The sequence below is a fragment of the Talpa europaea genome (genome assembly GCF_964194135.1).
Source record: "Talpa europaea genome assembly, chromosome: 7".
Lineage (NCBI taxonomy): Eukaryota > Metazoa > Chordata > Mammalia > Eulipotyphla > Talpidae > Talpa > Talpa europaea.
The window spans coordinates 84598008-84614861 of NC_140074.1; the positions used below are offsets into that span (position 1 = coordinate 84598008).

The following is a 16854-nucleotide window of genomic DNA, read 5'->3' on the forward strand; positions in this document are numbered from 1 at the left end:
ATGGGATTTTTTAAAAAGGACTTTTCTTTCCTGTTTAGTTAAGCTGTAAGACTTGACAGAGCTTTTGATAGCTACAGGAATCTGGGGCTTTGCTCTTCTAAGCAGGCAAATCCTACGGCAGCACTCTAGGTAAGAATGTGCTGGGCCCAATCAGAAGAGCTAAAAAGAAACATCTCCAAAGAGGAAATGCAAATGGCCAATAGGCATATGAAAAAATGTTCAACATCATTTGTAATCAGGGAAATGTAAATCAAAACTACAATGAGATACCACCTTACACCAGCGAGAATGGCACATATTAAAAAAACTAGCAACAACAAATGTTGGTCAGGATGTGGAGAGAAAGGAACTCTCCTGCACTGCTGGTGGGAGTGCAAACTGGTCCAACCACCATGGAAAGCTGTGTGGAGATTCCTCAACCTATTAAAGATAGAGCTTCCATAGGATCCAGCAATTCCACTCCTAGGTATTTACCCAAAGGACACAGAAACATTAATTCCAAAGAGCACCTGCACCCCTATGTTTATAGCAGCACTGTTTACAATAGCTAAGCTTTGGAAACAACCCAAATGCCCAAAAATAGATGACTGGATCAAGAAGATGTGGTACATATACACCATGGAATATTACTCAGCAATCAAAAAAGATAAACTCATGCAATTTGCAGCAACATGGATGGCGCTGGAAGGGACCATGCTCAGCGAAATAAGCCAGAAAGAAAAAGAAAAATACCGGATGGCCTCACTCATAAGAAAGAAAAAATCAAAATCAACAAACAACTATAAACCAGAGACACACTATGGGGGGGCAGGGAAAGCAGGGATGGGGCCAAAATAAGGGGGGTGCAATTGTATTGTATGGGGAATATTAAAAAAAAAAGTCACATATAACTGAGAAAAAAAAAAAAAAGAATGTGCTGGGTCCAATTCACCTGGTAGTTAGCTTGGCAGGTAGCCTGTAAGTACTGTTTCTTGACCACACATCATAGAGTACAGACCCTAATGGTTGCACATGCAGCAGGCACTCCCACTTTTTTTACTTACTGGCAGAGGCTTGATATGGTTTGCATGTTCATTGTACCATGAGTTCAGGAATGTGGCACTTCCCTGCCACTAGAGGGTTAGTGTGAATTTTAGTCCAAGAAATTCTATTCTCCAGATCAATGGTTTTTAGTTTCAGGCATATGACCCAGTGTTAGTCAATGAGTTCTGGGGTGGGACTCTATTGGAGAGTGGCTGGGAAAGGTCTTTTTGTTTGAAATACCGATTCATTTGGCTAGAGGCTGAGGGAATCCACTTGTAGATGGCTAGAAATGTGACAGATATTTGGCAATCATAAGAATCAAAGATGAAGATGAAACAGAAAGATGAAGAACACCAAAGACCCTGATACATCACTGGGTCATTACAGAGTCTACTGCTGTGCTTCTAGTTACAAGAGATGATAAAGGGTCAGCTTTTAAAATGACCTGCAGCTGGATGTTGAGCCAGATATGTTCTATTTGTCCTTGCAGAGCCACTTCAGCTTTCCTGTCCTGCTCTCTACCCTGGAAGCTGATCTATGGACCACATCAGTAGGCCCCTTGTCTTCCGACTTCCACAGGGTTTGGCTAATGGGGAGCAGCAGACTAAAGGGAAGAGAGTGAGAGGCAGGCCATTTATTCCACTAGTTTGCTAATCGCTGTCAATTCAGGTTGGTTCTGGCCCTAAGGTTACTGCTCATCTTGGAAGATGACTTTCTCTCAGGGAGTTTCCTTCCATGTTTTAGTAATTACTCCTTCCCTCTTTGGACCTAGGAGCTATTACTACTATTTGAACAGCTCTGCTGATATAAATCCCTTTACTCCGTTTTTATTCTACTTTGCAAGTAGTCCCTTTGTAAAACCCTCCTTGAATAATCCTAATCTGGGTATGCAGGTTCTTGTTGAGATCCTGATTGGCCCTATTACTTATAGTGGAAAGCAGCCTAAGTAAAGCTAGATTCTAGTTCTTAAAACCCAGAAAACATCACAATACAGGAAATTCCAGAACCACTTCCCATTCCAGTTTCTAATGGAGTTAGTGTCTCTGGGTGGTGGGAGGCAGCAGTTGGAATTGGGAGGAGGAGACAATGGCACGTGCATATGTGGGTTTCTGGGTAGCAGTAAAGGAAGGAGATGAAAATCACAACTAAATAACCTTTAACAGTACATCATGTATATTTATACACATTTTTTTTTAATATACAATAACCATGAGGTAGGTCTCTTGATTTTCATTTTATAGATGGAGTGAGGTGAGGATCAGAACTGTGAAGTAACACCTCAAAGTTGCAGCAAGGGGGTAAACTAGGAATAGAAACAAGATCTACTAACTCAGATTCTGTGGTTTTTCTCACCAGGGCTTGTCCCTTCCTCTACAAATTAAACCTAGGAAAGCAGGATGGATTCAAAAAGGAAAGGGATGTAGAAGGGTGATCTGTGGATTTATGCTGCCCTTCTTATCCTCATCTAAGATTTTTCTGAAATTCCTTTAACATCTAAGAAAAACCACATATGCTAAAAAACCCTACCCAACAGCTTGCAGTAGCCCAGGATTCCAGAATAAATAATGAAATTGGCAGGACACATAGTATCCTTCCTCTCAACGGGTCACGTGAGGACATTGCCTAACATCCGTCGTGTGTGTCTGGGAATATGCAATATTTATGTTTTCTCCAACCCTCAGATACTTACTTCTTATGCCAAAAAGAACTGCTGTGTCCTACCTTCTTCTAATCTAAAAATGTCATCCAAATCTGGTCGCAAAGACCTTCTAAATTTTTTTTTTAAGTGGAGGAGACCTGAGTATCCTCTCAGTTGCCTTAGAAAAGCTGAGATGAAATTATGCCAAGTACTGAGTAAACGGGAGGGGTTTTTTAGTGGAAACCATAATGCTATGCTGTGGCCACATTTTCACAATACTTCAGGGGTGGGAGCTTAATCCCTTTGTGTGGATAGGCTGGGAGACTATTTCCCATTTTGTTCAGGGGAAATACAGCCCAGATTTAAAAGTCAAAAGCAAGTCATGAGACTCACTGGAGTCAAACTCTGGCATCAGTTCCAGCTGCTTCTAGGAGCTGTGCCTTCACTCTGACAAAATCACCTAGAACATGCCTACATGAAAAAAGAAAGCAAAATCCAGCATTCCACAGAACTTCAGCATGTGGCATCTCAGGAAACTTTTCCCTGAGCACATGAAGGTGACATTATTGCCCATGGGGTAATAATTAACATAGTGAAATTATCATTTTATAACCAATTACCACATTATTGGTGAAACAGCTGGTTCTTACTAATACAAAAAGATGTTCAAGGGCCTCCCCTGGTGGTGTAGCGGTTGAGCGCTGGGTTGAGAAGCTGCCTGCAGCCTCTGCAGCGCCGGTTCGATCCCTGGCCACAGGTGAGAGTCCCACATGGCACGCAGACCTCTCCTGCCGTGCCCGCTGCTCCCCTCAGCAGTATATTTCGTCAGTCTGCCTGTTCTGCTCCCCACTCTGGCTCTGGTGAATCCTCTCACCCTCCCGTGCTTCTGACTGTACCCAGGGCTTATATAAATAAGTAAATCTTAAAAAAAAAAAAAATGTTCAAGACCTGGTACTGGGTAGACAGAGGAAGACATCGTCTATGTGGTATCTAAAAAAGCCAAACTCTGGGCCTCCCAGGTGGCGCAGCGGTTGAGCGCTGGGCAGCCAGGCTGCCCGCAGCCTCTGCAGCGCCGGTTCGATCCCCAGCCACTGGTGAGGGTCCCACATGGTGTGCAGACCTCTCCTGCTGCACCCACTGCTCCCCTCAGCAGCGTACTTCATCAGTCTGCCTGTTCTTCTCCCCACTCTGGCTCTGGTGAATCCGCTCACCCTCCCACGCTTCTGACTATACCCAGTGCTTGTATAAATAATCTTTAAAAAAAAAAATAAAAAAGCCAAACTCAGAGAAACAGAGTTATGGTTACCAGAAGGTACAAGTTGGAGGGAATGAGGACACATCGATCAAAGAGTACAAACTTTTAGTTAAAAAATTAATAGGGCCTCCCCCATGGTACAAGGGGTTAAGTCTTGGCACTATAAGCTATTGGCAGCCACTGTAGCATAAGTTTGATCCCCGGTCAGGGAGCTAACCCACATGTCACAGCAGACCTCTCCTGTCTTGCCCACTGCTCCCCTCAACAGTGTATTTTAATAGATCTGCCTGTTCTGCTTTCCACTCTGTCTCTGGTGAACCTCTCATCACCTGCACCTATGGCCTAGACCCAGTTCTTTATGTATGCATAAATAAATAAAAATGTATGCATAAATAAAAAATAAATCTTAAAAAATAAAAGATTAATAACTTATGAGAATTAACAAGTTAATTACAGGTATCTAATGTGGTAGTATTAGGTTGTTGGAAAAGTCATGACGCATTTTTAGATAGAAAACAGAAAAAAGTCATAACTTTTCCAACAGCCCAATACTATTGTGATGCAGCTAACAATTGTCATTGTAGCTAACAAAATGTATCACAAACTTGAATGTTGCTAAGAGAGATGTTAAGTATTCTTGCCATAAAAACAAAATGGTAATTATGTGAAGGGGTACAGGTGTTAGCTGTGCTATGGTGATAGTCAGTTTGCAATGTGTAAAAGTATCAAATTAACAAGTATATCTTTTTTTAAAAAAATATTTATTTATTTATTTATACAAGAACTGGGGTACAGGCCAGATGTGCGGGAGGGTGAGAGAATTCACCAGAGACAGATCGGGGAGCAGAACAGGCAGACTGATGAAATACACTGCTGAGGGGAGCAGCGGGCAAGTCAGGAGAGGTCTGCCGCACTACATGGGGCCCTTGCCGGCAGACTGGGATGGAACTGGCACTGCAGAGGCTGTGGACAGCTTCACAGCGTGGCGCTCAACCACCTGCGCCACCAGGGGAGGCCCTAACAGGTATATCTTTTTTTTTTTTTTTTAAAGATTTATTTATTTATTTACACATGCACTGGGTACAGTCAGAAGCGCGGGAGGGTGAGAGAACTCACCAGAGCCAGAGCGGGGAGCAGAGCAGGCAGAAGGACCGAAGGACACTGCTGAGGGGAGCAGCGGGCGGCAGGTCTGCGTGCCATGCGGGACCCTCCTCCGGTGGCCGGGGAGCAGCCGGGGATCGAACCGGCGCTGCTGAGGCTGCGGGCAGCTTCCCAACCCAGCGCTCAACCGCCGTGCCACCGGGGAGGCCCCCTAACAGGTATATCTTAAACTTATATAATGTTATATGCCAATTATATTGCAATAAAGATGGGGCAAAAAAGAGAAACAGTGATGATTAAGTACAACGTAATTGCTCAATAAATGTTACAGTGTTTGTGAAAAAAAAAATCCATTGATATATGTGATATGAATAAGACCTAGAGAAATAGGTATGACAACATTAACTGCCGTCTTCAGGTATTGAGTTTATAAATGATTTTTCATTTTCAAACTGATTCTTCCCTTTATAGTTTTCTATAAGACCCCTATTTCTGGTAGGCACTTTTTTTTTTTTTTTTTTAAAGATTTATTTATTTATTTATACAAACACTGGGTACAGTCAGAAGCGCGGGAGGGTGAGAGAATTCACCAGAGCCAGAGTGGAAAGCAGAGCAGGCAGATGGGCGAAATACACTGCTGAGGGGAGCAGCGGGCTGCAGGAGAGGTCTGCGTGCCATGTGGGACCCTCGCAGGTGGCCGGGGATTGAACCAGCGCTGCAGAGGCTGCGGGCAGCTTCACAGGCCAGCGCTCAACTGCTGCGCCCCCAAGGGAGGCCCCTCTGGTAGGCACTTTTCTACCTCAAATGGGTTACAGATGCCTTAAGTGTCCTGATTTGCCACATGACCAAAATTACTAGCATGGGCTTAGTGAAAATAAGCAATGAAAAAAAAAAAAAAAAAAAAAAGCTCAAAGCAGCAGGAGGTATTCCTCTTGTTTTTTGTTTTTTTTTTTTAAGGAATGGTTCAAAAAAATTTCTAAGATTTTCAGCTAAGACTAGCATTATCTTGGGAACAGTCAGCATCCATTATGATAACACCAGTTGCATTTGGGTTTAGGAGGTGCTGAGAAGTGTTTGTTAAAATCTGATTGCACCTAATTGAGAACCAGAATAAGGTATTTCACACTTTGGTTTAGATTAAATGCTTAATCCACTCTGGTAATCCTAAATGCTTATATGTATCAACCGGATTAACAGATTTCAATTTAAAAGATAATAACACCATTCAAATTAGACTGAGAACTAGCTACAGAGGACATTCCACTTTGCCTTAGGTAGCATAAAGGAGAAAGATCCAAGAAAGTCATTTAAGGACTCACCTTGCCAGCAAGATCCCCTGGTACTCTTCCAGTTGTCTCATGAAGCTAGGGTTGGGCTTGGTCACTGTGCGTCTCTCTTTCACGTAGTCATAGGCACGGTCCAGATTCCAGCCATATTCCTTCATTGCATAGGCAATCACAGTAGAGGCTGAGCGACTCACCCCCATTTTGCAGTGCACAAGGCATTTAGATCCATGTTTCCTAGTTTGGGGAGGGGTGCATTGAGATAAAGAGGAAAACACAATAGCAAGAATATTTTAAAAGTTAGGTTCTAAATGTTTCCAAGTTTTTCTTGTCCTGCCTTCTTCCATTTTCATGGTATGCAATCCATCCCACTTTAGTGTACACCAGGACATATTTTGAAGGAGGGTATTCTTTCCCTCTGAGGATGGTAAGCAATTCAAAAGTAATATTTAGCAATATTCAGTGTTAATAATATTAAATATCTTTAGTTCACTCAGCAGACATTTATCACATGTAAAACAGTGTGCAAGGTACTGGGATGTAAAGATAAGTAACAGTTTTACCCTGGTGGAAGAATCAGACAAAATTCAAAATGGTAATCATAGTGACAGTTGGTTACAATGTGTCTCAATTTGAGACCGTTAGTCTCAATTTTCAATTGAAAGCTTGGCCTCCATTTTGTGTGTGGTTGGAGGTCTGTCCCTGTTAGCCCTAGAGGTGTGTTTTATGGTTCGCACACTCTTGAGTTACAGGTGTGGCAGTGACTCATCCAGTTTATCCAAATGTTCTGAGTTGCATCCAGTTCAAGTTCCAGTAAGGGTTCTGTCCCTGGAGGAAAGCACAAATCAGATGACAACAACCCTCCATTCCTTTCTGTTCAGATGCAGCCCTGGATATTACTTTTCACAACACCATTACCAGTGCACCATTATGTAGGGCTACACAACTGGAGACGAGGGATGGGACTATGAGCTGCACTAGAGGCTTTCTCAGTGAGGAGATAGAATGAACAACTACCTGTTTTCTTGTTTTTAAATAGGGTGCACTATGGTGATGGTGGATGGGTAAATTGGTGGTAGAAATTCTATGGGGACTACACCTGAGAAAAGAAAGCAAACACCAAAAAAAAAGGAACAATGATGTACATTAAAAAATATTTTTAATAAAGTGATAAAAAGAGGGCCTCCCCTGGTGGCACAGGTGGCTGAGCGCAGCGCTGTGAAGCTTTCTGTAGCCTCTGCAGTGCAGAAATCCCACATGGTACGGCAGACCTCTCCTCTCTTGCCCACTGCTCCTCTCAGCAGTGTGTTTTGTCAGTCTGCCTGTTCTGTTCCCTGCTCTGTCTCTGGTGAATCCTCTCACCCTCCCTTGCATCTGGCCTGTACCCCAGTTCTTGTATAAATAAATAAATAAATCTTAAAAAAATAGTGATAAAAAGAAATAAGGTGAATGAGAAAACAGTAAAAAATCCCCCAAAAACCATGCCAGTTTTTTTTAAAGATTTATTTATTTATTTATTATTTTTTATATTCTCCATACAATTACAACCCCCTTATTTTGACCCCAAGCCCTCCTTTCCCCGCCCCCTCACCCGTCATAGAGTGTCTCTGGTTCATAGTTGTTTGCCGATTTTGATATTTTCTTTCTTTCTTTCTTCTTTTTTTTTTTTTAAAGATTTATTTATTTGTTTATACAAGCACTGGGTACATATAGTCAGAAGCGCGGGAGGGTGAGAGAATTCACCAGAGCTGGAGCGGGGAGCAGAGCAGGCAGAAGGACTGAAGTACACTGCTGAGGGGAGCAGCGGGTGGCAGGAGAGGTCTGCGCGCCATGTGGGACCCTCCTCCAGTGGCCAGGGAGCAGCCGGGGATTGAACCGGCGCTGCAGAGGCTGTGGGCAGCTTCGCAAACCAGTGCTCAACCACTGCGCCACCGGGGAGGCCCAATATTTTCTTTCTTATAGTTATTCTTTTTCCTGGTCCCTTATTTAAGTTTTCTAGATTCCTGCTATGAGTGAGACCATCCGGTATTTTTCTTTTTCTTTCTGGCTTATTTTGCTGAGCGTGATCCCTTCCAGCTCCATCCATGTTTGCTGCAAATTGCATGTGTTTATCTTTTTATACAAGAATTGGGGTACAGGCCAGAGATGCGGTGGTGGGGTGGAGAGAGGATTCACCAGAGACAGAGCAGGGAACAGAACAGGCAGACGGACGGAAGTACACTGTTGAGGGGAGCAGCGGGCGAGACAGGAGTGTTCTGTCCTGCCCTGTGGGTTTCTCCCTGGCGGGCCGGGAATCAAACTTGTGCTGCAGTGGCTGTGGATTGCTTCATAGGTTGTGTCTTAACCCCTGCGCCACCAGGGAGGCCCAAAACCATTCCAGTTTTAACATGCCAGAGTTTATTACCTTGAATATATACATTCGGTTATGCTAATTCTGCTAATAATACAGGGTTTGGCACAGAGTAAGCATTCACATATTTGCTAAATGTATGAACAAACCTAAAAGGACCTGCTGATTAAAACTTTAGTTATAAGTAGGTACATTTTAAGATCTGGAAAAAAGAATGGTCACTCTTATCACTAGCATATATGGGTTGGAATCCTTCTCAAGTGGCTATTCCAATTTAAAAAAAAAAAAATGCACATCTGCCCAACAGGGGAAATCTATTCATCCACTCACTGTATCGCAGTAGACAAGTTTCCTTATAGAAGTTTATAATCCTTCTGCTGAAGATAGACACATGAAAGAGTTAAGTACTAATGCAAGGAGGCATGAGGTTAAGTACCAAAACCAGAGTCAGATAAACTACAGGAATGCAGAGAATGGTTTGGAATAGCTGAAACAGTTTCAAAAGGAAAGTACGATTAACTTGTTAATTAGATAAAAAATTTTGGTGTCCTAAAGTTCATGTGGCTGTGTGTCTTTGTGTGCTTACATTATCCAAATGACCAAGAAATACTTGTTTTTCTTATAGTATCATAGGGTTTTTCATTTGGATTATAGTTGGGAAGCCAATACACAGTGACGCAGATGGAAGTTTAGACATGTGCTCTGTATTGTCCCACCAAGCTCTGACAACTTTAACCTCATGATTTAGGTCTATACCTACAGGCATGAAGGCATTGCTCAAACGTGAACAATTCTAAGAAAAATACAATCATGAAATCCACTCCCACAAAACATTTCATTATTTTGAACCAGGTTTTTTCAGTGGGTGGCTTCTAACTCAGGCAATGAAGGATCTTAAGTCAGTCTCAGCTAATCCAATTTCACCTTTCAGTATCAGCACTGCCTTCCATGTGCTGATTAATTCAGATTAAGCTATAATCACATTAAGGGCCTCCCCTGGTGGCACAGTGGTTGAGCGCTGGGTTGCGAAGCTGCCTGCAGCCTCTGCAGTTCCGGTTCGATCCCCGGCCGCAGGGCAAGGGTCCCACATGGCACACAGACCTCTCCTGCCTCCCACTGCTCCCCTCAGCAGTGTACTTCGTCACTCTGCCTGTTCTGCTCCCTGCTCTGGCTCTGGTGAATTCTCTCACCCTCCCGCGCTTTCGACTGTGCCCAGTGCTTGTATAAATAAATAAATTTAAAAAAAAAAAAGCTATAATCACATTAGAATCCTAAAGTAGGGCCTCCCAAGTTTGGTGCAAGGGGTTAAGACACAACCTATGAAGAAATATTTCCAAATACTATAGCAGTAGGCCTCCCTGGTGGCACAAGGGCTTAAGTCTCAGCACTATGAAGCTATCCGCAGCCACTGTAGCACAAGTTTGATCCCCGGCCAGGGAGCTACCCACATGGCGCAGCAGACCTCTCCTGACTCGCCTACCCACTGTTCCCCTCAGGGGTATATTTCTGTCGGTCTGCCTGTTCTGCTCCCCAATCTGTCTCTGGTGAATTCCCTCACCCCCCACACCTCTGGCCTATACCCCAGTTCTTGTATGCATAAATAAATAAATCTTAAAAAGAATCCTAAAGTGATCCATTTTTAGGTAGGGTCTGGAATCCAGGGCCCTAATTAAGGTGACACACATGAGGTTCCCAGGGTGCCATTTAAGAAGGTATTCGTTCTCACATGCTGCCCTATACTTGCAGGAAAGTGAGTGCCTGCTTAAATGTAATTTAGGTGTCAGTCCTGCTGAAATGAGTTTTCTGTTGGGATTGGGGTGGGGGGGGTCTCCGTTTACTGTGTGCCAAACACTGTATTATGAATAGAATTAGTATTACCTAATGTTTACATTCAAGGTAATAAATGCTGGTTTGTTAAGACTCAAGTCATTTGAGTCAGATTGTTGGGATCACAGCCTCCCCTTTTTTATTTCCAGTTCCCTTTCCTTAAGGAATTAGACTTTTCCCATATATTGATGGACTCTGAAATGAGATACTATTTTACATCCTATTTTCATCTCTACAGTCCTCATCTACACAGAAGGGTGACAGTATTGTCACTGGGTTTTGGAAATTATTACATGAGAGAATACAGGTAAAGTATCTGGCACACAGTAAGCAAGCCATGAATGGTATTATTATTGAGACTATTTTAATATTAGGCTTCAAGAATCTAAAATACTCTTTCCATGGTTGGCTCGAGACTGAAGGAATGGGCTCAAAGCTAGAATATATGGATTCAGGGTAACTAAGAAAAGGAATTTCCAGGCCAGGAAGGCACTTGAGAGAAGTGTGGAATTATTCTTGAAGGAGGACTTTAAAAATGAAAGTGTTTCTCATTTGCCAAAGATGATTTGAAAGCGGTCCCACTTTCAAAAAAAAAAAAAAAAAGGGAACATGGAAAACACACTCATTTATGATACCCTATATTAAAGGAATAAATGGGAGTGTCAAGGTAACCCCCAGGGACTTAAAAAATTAGTATTGACATAATACTAACACTAAATTAAATTATTAAATAGTTTTACTGAAAAGACCCACAATTCAAGGAAGATAGAATGGCTAAAGAATAGAATGGCTAAAGAAAATTCCATGATTCAGAGTATCACAAAAATAAAGTAAAACAATGGGAAAAGATTTCCAAAATTCACTGTTTCTTTTCTCTCACTTTCTTCAGAGAGGAGCTTGTATACTTCCAATTTAAATTCTGTTATTATTTTATAACTTCCAAATGTCCCCAGTGGCAATGTAAACATTTCTTTTAGAATTTCTTCCTTTTCTTATTTCTATTTTTTTTCCTGCAGCTTAAGTTTATTTTCTCTAATTTTGTGCTTAAAGGACATAGCCGACATGAGGTCATCATCTTTCAGGGTGGTTTCATTTAGAAGAAAAGTATTAACCTACTATTCATCTTTCCCCTAGTATTAGGGAATCTCAGTTTCTTGCTTCCTTTACGTCTTTAGGAAGTTATTTATTGTTCTCAGCGTCCATCCATGAGTTTTACATAAGGAACAGGGATCAGTGTATGTGTTTAGGACCATTACTCACTTTGCTTTAGAGATGAATTTGTAAGTGTCATTCCAGTAAGCCAGGAGATCTGTTGCCTCTTCATCATATACCCGGATGTTATGATACTCAAAGACTCCTGGGAAGAAGTTATCTATCTCTCGAGTGACGTTCAAGATATACCGCACCCTGCGAGGAAATCGAGGGAGAAAGACTCAGGTGAAATCCAACTCACAGCACTGTTTTTCTTATTTAAAACTTGTTTACTCCATAGCTGTGAAATAAATACTAAGAAACTAATGGCAACACTTAGTGTAGAAGCTGTGTAAGAGGGTCTTGGGTATACCAGGGCACCAGAGAGTCACTGCAAATGAAGTTGTCTACCAAGTTCAATACCTAAATTCCATTTTCAGTTTCTGTATACTTATAAAATTTTATTTTTGAGTCTTTTGAAACTATGCTTCATATTTTACTCCAAAATCAACCCCAAGCCCAAGATCTGACCATTTTTCTTTAGTGACTAAGATTACCGGTAACACAATTTATTCTTTGAAAGTCATTTGTTTTAAATCAGATTACTGACATGTACCCTCAAGTAAAAAAAATCAGAAAAGGGAAAATTTTCCTCTATCTTTCTAAATGCCAGTTTGTCAGATTTTGCTCTCTTAGCCTTCAGATTACATGAAAGACAAATGAACCAGAGCTGGGAGTGTCAAAGTAAACTTGGACTTAAAATCTAACTCTATCTAGGTTACATTCTTGGCTGCTATGGCAAGGGATGTGTCTGAGATTTCTCCCATATTGAGATGCTTGCAAAAAAGGGTTTATGTATCAAAACTTTCTCTGCTATCTCTCTTTACTGCACATTCTCAATAAAAGCTCAGATTTTACTTGCCAAAGGATTATCTTTTCTCAGTGTTTTGTGGACTCAAACATCAGTGGAGTTTTCCCCAACAATGCAACAGGGCCTCACTCATTTCTCTCTGTAGAAGCTGCTTCCTTCTCAGAACCACTTTTACAAACCCAAAATCTGAAGTCAAAGAAATAAATACAGAAAGGGAGAGCCCTAGTTTAGGGGTTAAGGTCAACAGGTTCAAGTTTTTTTCTGGGACATTATTTAAAACTGTTTTAACTTAGCACCAAAGTCCATTGCTAGAAAGGATTTTTTTTCTTTTTAATTTGAAAATCAAGTAAGTACATGGAACCGTGAAGAACAGTTCTCATGTAGCAGTTTCCTAAAAGGTTAAACATGTAATTACCATAGACCCAGCAATTCTTATCCTAGGCAAAAACCCAAGAAAAATGAAAACAGAAGTTCACTAAAAATATTCATACATAAATGGTCATAGCAGCATCCATAATATAAAAAAAAAACCCAAATATCCATCAGCTGAGGATGAATATAGTATTTATCCATAAATTAAATATTATTTGGAAAAGAAAAGGGCACTTAAGTGTCACAAGTTACAACATTGATAAACCTTAAAAATATGTCATGTGAAAGAAACCATTCTTAAAAGACTACATATTGTATAATTCTACTTGTATAAAATATCCAGAATAGGCGAATCTATATAGAGAGAAAGCAGATTTATAGTTTTTAGGGGCTGGGGAAAAGAAGGGAGGTGGGGTGAATGCTGAACGGTTGTTAATACACTTAAAAGCCAGTGAAAATTCATTTTAAATGAGTAAATTGTAGGATATATGAATTATATCTCAATAAACTGTTATGAAAAAAAGGCAAGCATAACACTCTAATTTTTTTTTTTAAATAGAGGCATGTTTTATTTATTTATTTGTTTGTTTGTTTGTTTATACAAGCACTGGGTACAGTCAGAAGCGCGGGAGGATGAGAGAATTCACCAGAGCCAGAGCGGGGAGCAGAGCAGGCAGAAGGACCAAAGTACACTGCTGAGGGGAGCAGCGGGCGGCAGGAGAGGTCTGCGCGCCATGTGGGACCCTCCTCCAGTGGCCAGGGAGCAGCCGGGGATCGAACCGGCGCTGCAGAGGCCGCGGGCAGCTTCGCAACCCAGCGCTCAACCCCTGCGCCACTGGGGAGGCCCAACACTCTAATTTTATTTAGAATAAAAATGAACAATATCCCATCTCCAATTCCATACTTTAGTAATGGATCTTGGCAGGACACAGTTTCCCAATTTTTATCATTACAGAGCTCCAAGCAGTCACCTACTGGAATTGACACTCATGGAAACTTCTGCCATCCCTATATGATGTAGCATTTTACATGGAGTTCTAAAGTCAGTTGATTGTGGAAAAAAGGCCTTATTGTCAAAATTACAGTTGAAATCCCTTAAATCATCAAGATTTAGTATATGTGTTTTTTTTTAAATTTTTTTAAAGATTGATTTATTTATTTATACAAGCACTGGGTACAGTCAGAAGCATGGGAGGGTGAGAGAATTCTCCAGAACAGGGAACAGAACAGGCAGACCAACAAAATACACTACTGAGGGGAGCAGCGGGTGCGGCAGGAAAGGTCTGCGTGCCATGTGGGACACTCACCGGGTGGCCGGGGATTGAACCAGCGCTGCAGAGGCTGCGGGCAGCTTCGCAGCCCAGTGCTCAACCCCTGTGCCACTCAGGGAGGCCCCGTTTTTGTTTTTGTTTTTAACAGATCCCTTAACTGTAATTATTTAACCACTAAGTTTAAGAATCAGTGAATATCAAAGATGTAAGTATAAGTCAGCATAGAACCATACTGTTTTTAAGATAAATAAAAGCAACTGTGTTTGATAATTTAGCTTTTTAAATAGTCAATGATATGTCTCACCTCTAGCTGGGGTTATAAATCAGAAGTCACAGTCTATGTCAAGCACAAAGTGATTCTAATACATTTGGAAAACACTGCTATATCAAATTAAACATTCTATCTAGATGCTGGTTTTCCATAATGATGGAATTTTTAAAGCTTGATGACTTAGGAGATTGTCAAAATCTTTACCCCACCCCCAAATAAATCTTAAGCAGAACCCCCGTATATAAAGAAGATAAAAGATGTCATTACTCTGGCTCATCTAGAAATCCTCATACTCAGAGGAACCTTTGTTTATTTTTGATTAATTTTTATTAAGGTAACATTGGTTTTCACTATATGTGATTTAGAGGAACAGGTTCATGCCTTATCAGGTGTATGTCCCACAGCACACCCACCACTGAAGCACACACAGTCCTTTATCACAGACCATTGGGGTCCCCTTCCCCATAAGGGGAGCTTTCAAGGATCCTAATCAGAAAATAACTCATCTGGGATCAGGCTTTCTAGGTCCAAATAGGGAAAACGGCAGACACAGGATTAGGTCTTTTGAATTCCCAGCTTCATTTACTAATTGATTTCCTCCCTTTCTTAACTGGCAAGTCACAGTCCTCACGTATGAAAAGTTTTCCATCTTTCCTCCACATTTACTTAGTGCCTTCCTGGTATAAAGTTCTGAGGTAGACATGACTAAGACAGTCTCTGCATTCAAGAATGCTAGACCCAAGGCTTATCAATTAAAAACTTTCAAGTTCTGGGCCTCCCTGGTGGTGCAAGGGTTAAGACGCCACTTAGGAAGCTATTCACAGCCTCTGCAGCATGAGTTCGATTCCCAGCCAGCCAGGGAGCAACCCACATGGCACAACAGACCTCTCCTGACTTGCTTGCTGCTTTCCTCAGCAGTGTACTTTGGTCAAACTGCCTGTTCTGCTCCCCACTCTGTCTCTGGTGAATCTTCTCACCCCTGCATCTCTGGCCTGTACCCCAGCTCTTGTATTCATAAATAAATAAATCTTTTTTTTTTTATTTTTTTTTTTATTTTTTATTTATTCAAGCAAGCACTGGGTACAGTCAGAAGCGCGGGAGGGTGAGAGAATTCACCAGAGCCAGAGCGGGGAGCAGAGCAGACAGGAGGACTGAAGTACACTGCTGAGGGGAGCAGCGGGCAGCAGGAGAGGTCTGCGCGCCATGTGGGACCCTCCTCTGGTGGCCGGGGAGCAGCCGGGGATCGAACCGGCGCTGCAGAGGCTGCGGGTAGCTTCGCAACCCAGCGCTCAACCGCTGCGCCACTGGGGAGGCCCCTAAATAAATCTTAAAAAAAACCAAACTTTCAAGTTCTATTATTTATTTTCTTATCTTAAATTAAGTAATCCACCTCCACCTCCCCCAACCCCTCCTCATCCCCCTCAGCCCTGAACATTTTGTGTAATTATTTGGCTTAAGCCCTGTTCCAAGTTCTTTTTAGCAATTATGACATACCTTTCTTCTGGGGGAAAAGTTAAAGATAACCAGAAAACTGACTTGTAGCTGAGAAAACAAGTGGTTAGCAACCAGTCAGGAATCCATCATTATCTCTCCATCTTAATAGGTCTTATATTTGTCTACAATCAAGAGTTAGCAAAGCCAGTTTCCAGACATAATTTTCTCTTGATGACTTGACCACGTTCAGTGAAAAACTTAGGAATTAAGAAGTAAAAAGCAGAAAGTTTTTGCTTTCTAAAAGTTCACATACACTGTGGTCTCAATTGCTACCATAGGGATACATTTCTTAACACAAGGTAGGTCTTGTTAAATTTCAGAAACTTGTCGCTTTTACATTTATAATCTATTTAGTCTTCAAGCAGCTTACTAGAAAAGGATATGGACTGAATCTAATTTATCTTTGGGTCCCTAGCATCTAACTTTGTGCTTGGCCCATAAAAGATACTTGATATATATTGAATGAACAGCTCTGTGAACCCAACATATGCAGTACTCTTACATAAAAATAACAACCAAGGACAAAACTATGAAGACAGTAAAAAGATCTGTGGTTGTCAGTGTTTGGGTGTAGGGGAACAAGTGGCCAGAGCACAATAGGATTCTTAGGTCAGTGAAAATACGCTGTAAGATAGCATAATGACAGAATGCTATTATACATTTGTCCAAATCCACAGAATGTACAAGTGTGAATCACAACATATCTATGGACTTTTGATGATTATGACATGCCAGTGTTAAGTTCATCAACCGTAAAAAAATGCATCACTCTGGTGGGGGGATGATGATAATGGGGAGTGGGAGGGGACAGTCTGCATTTGTAGGGGTACAGGCATATGGAAAATCTCTGAACCTCCTCCAATTTTGCTGTGAACCTTAAACTGCTCTTAAAAAACAAAATAAAAA

The 16854-nt window shown here is 41.5% G+C and overlaps 1 protein-coding gene across 2 annotated transcripts in view; it reads right to left on the reverse strand.

The window, feature by feature from the left end:
- SSH2 (slingshot protein phosphatase 2) overlaps window positions 1–16854 on the reverse strand; it is a gene marked incomplete at both ends in the record, with an annotated part of 244659 nt that overhangs the window by 10365 nt on the left and 217440 nt on the right. For both annotated transcript variants that reach the window (XM_084239215.1, XM_084239214.1), the window contains 2 exons: window positions 6338–6538; window positions 11739–11885. In XM_084239215.1, coding sequence (XP_084095341.1) covers window positions 6338–6538; window positions 11739–11885 — 348 coding nt within the window. The remainder of the gene's footprint in view (window positions 1–6337; window positions 6539–11738; window positions 11886–16854) is intronic.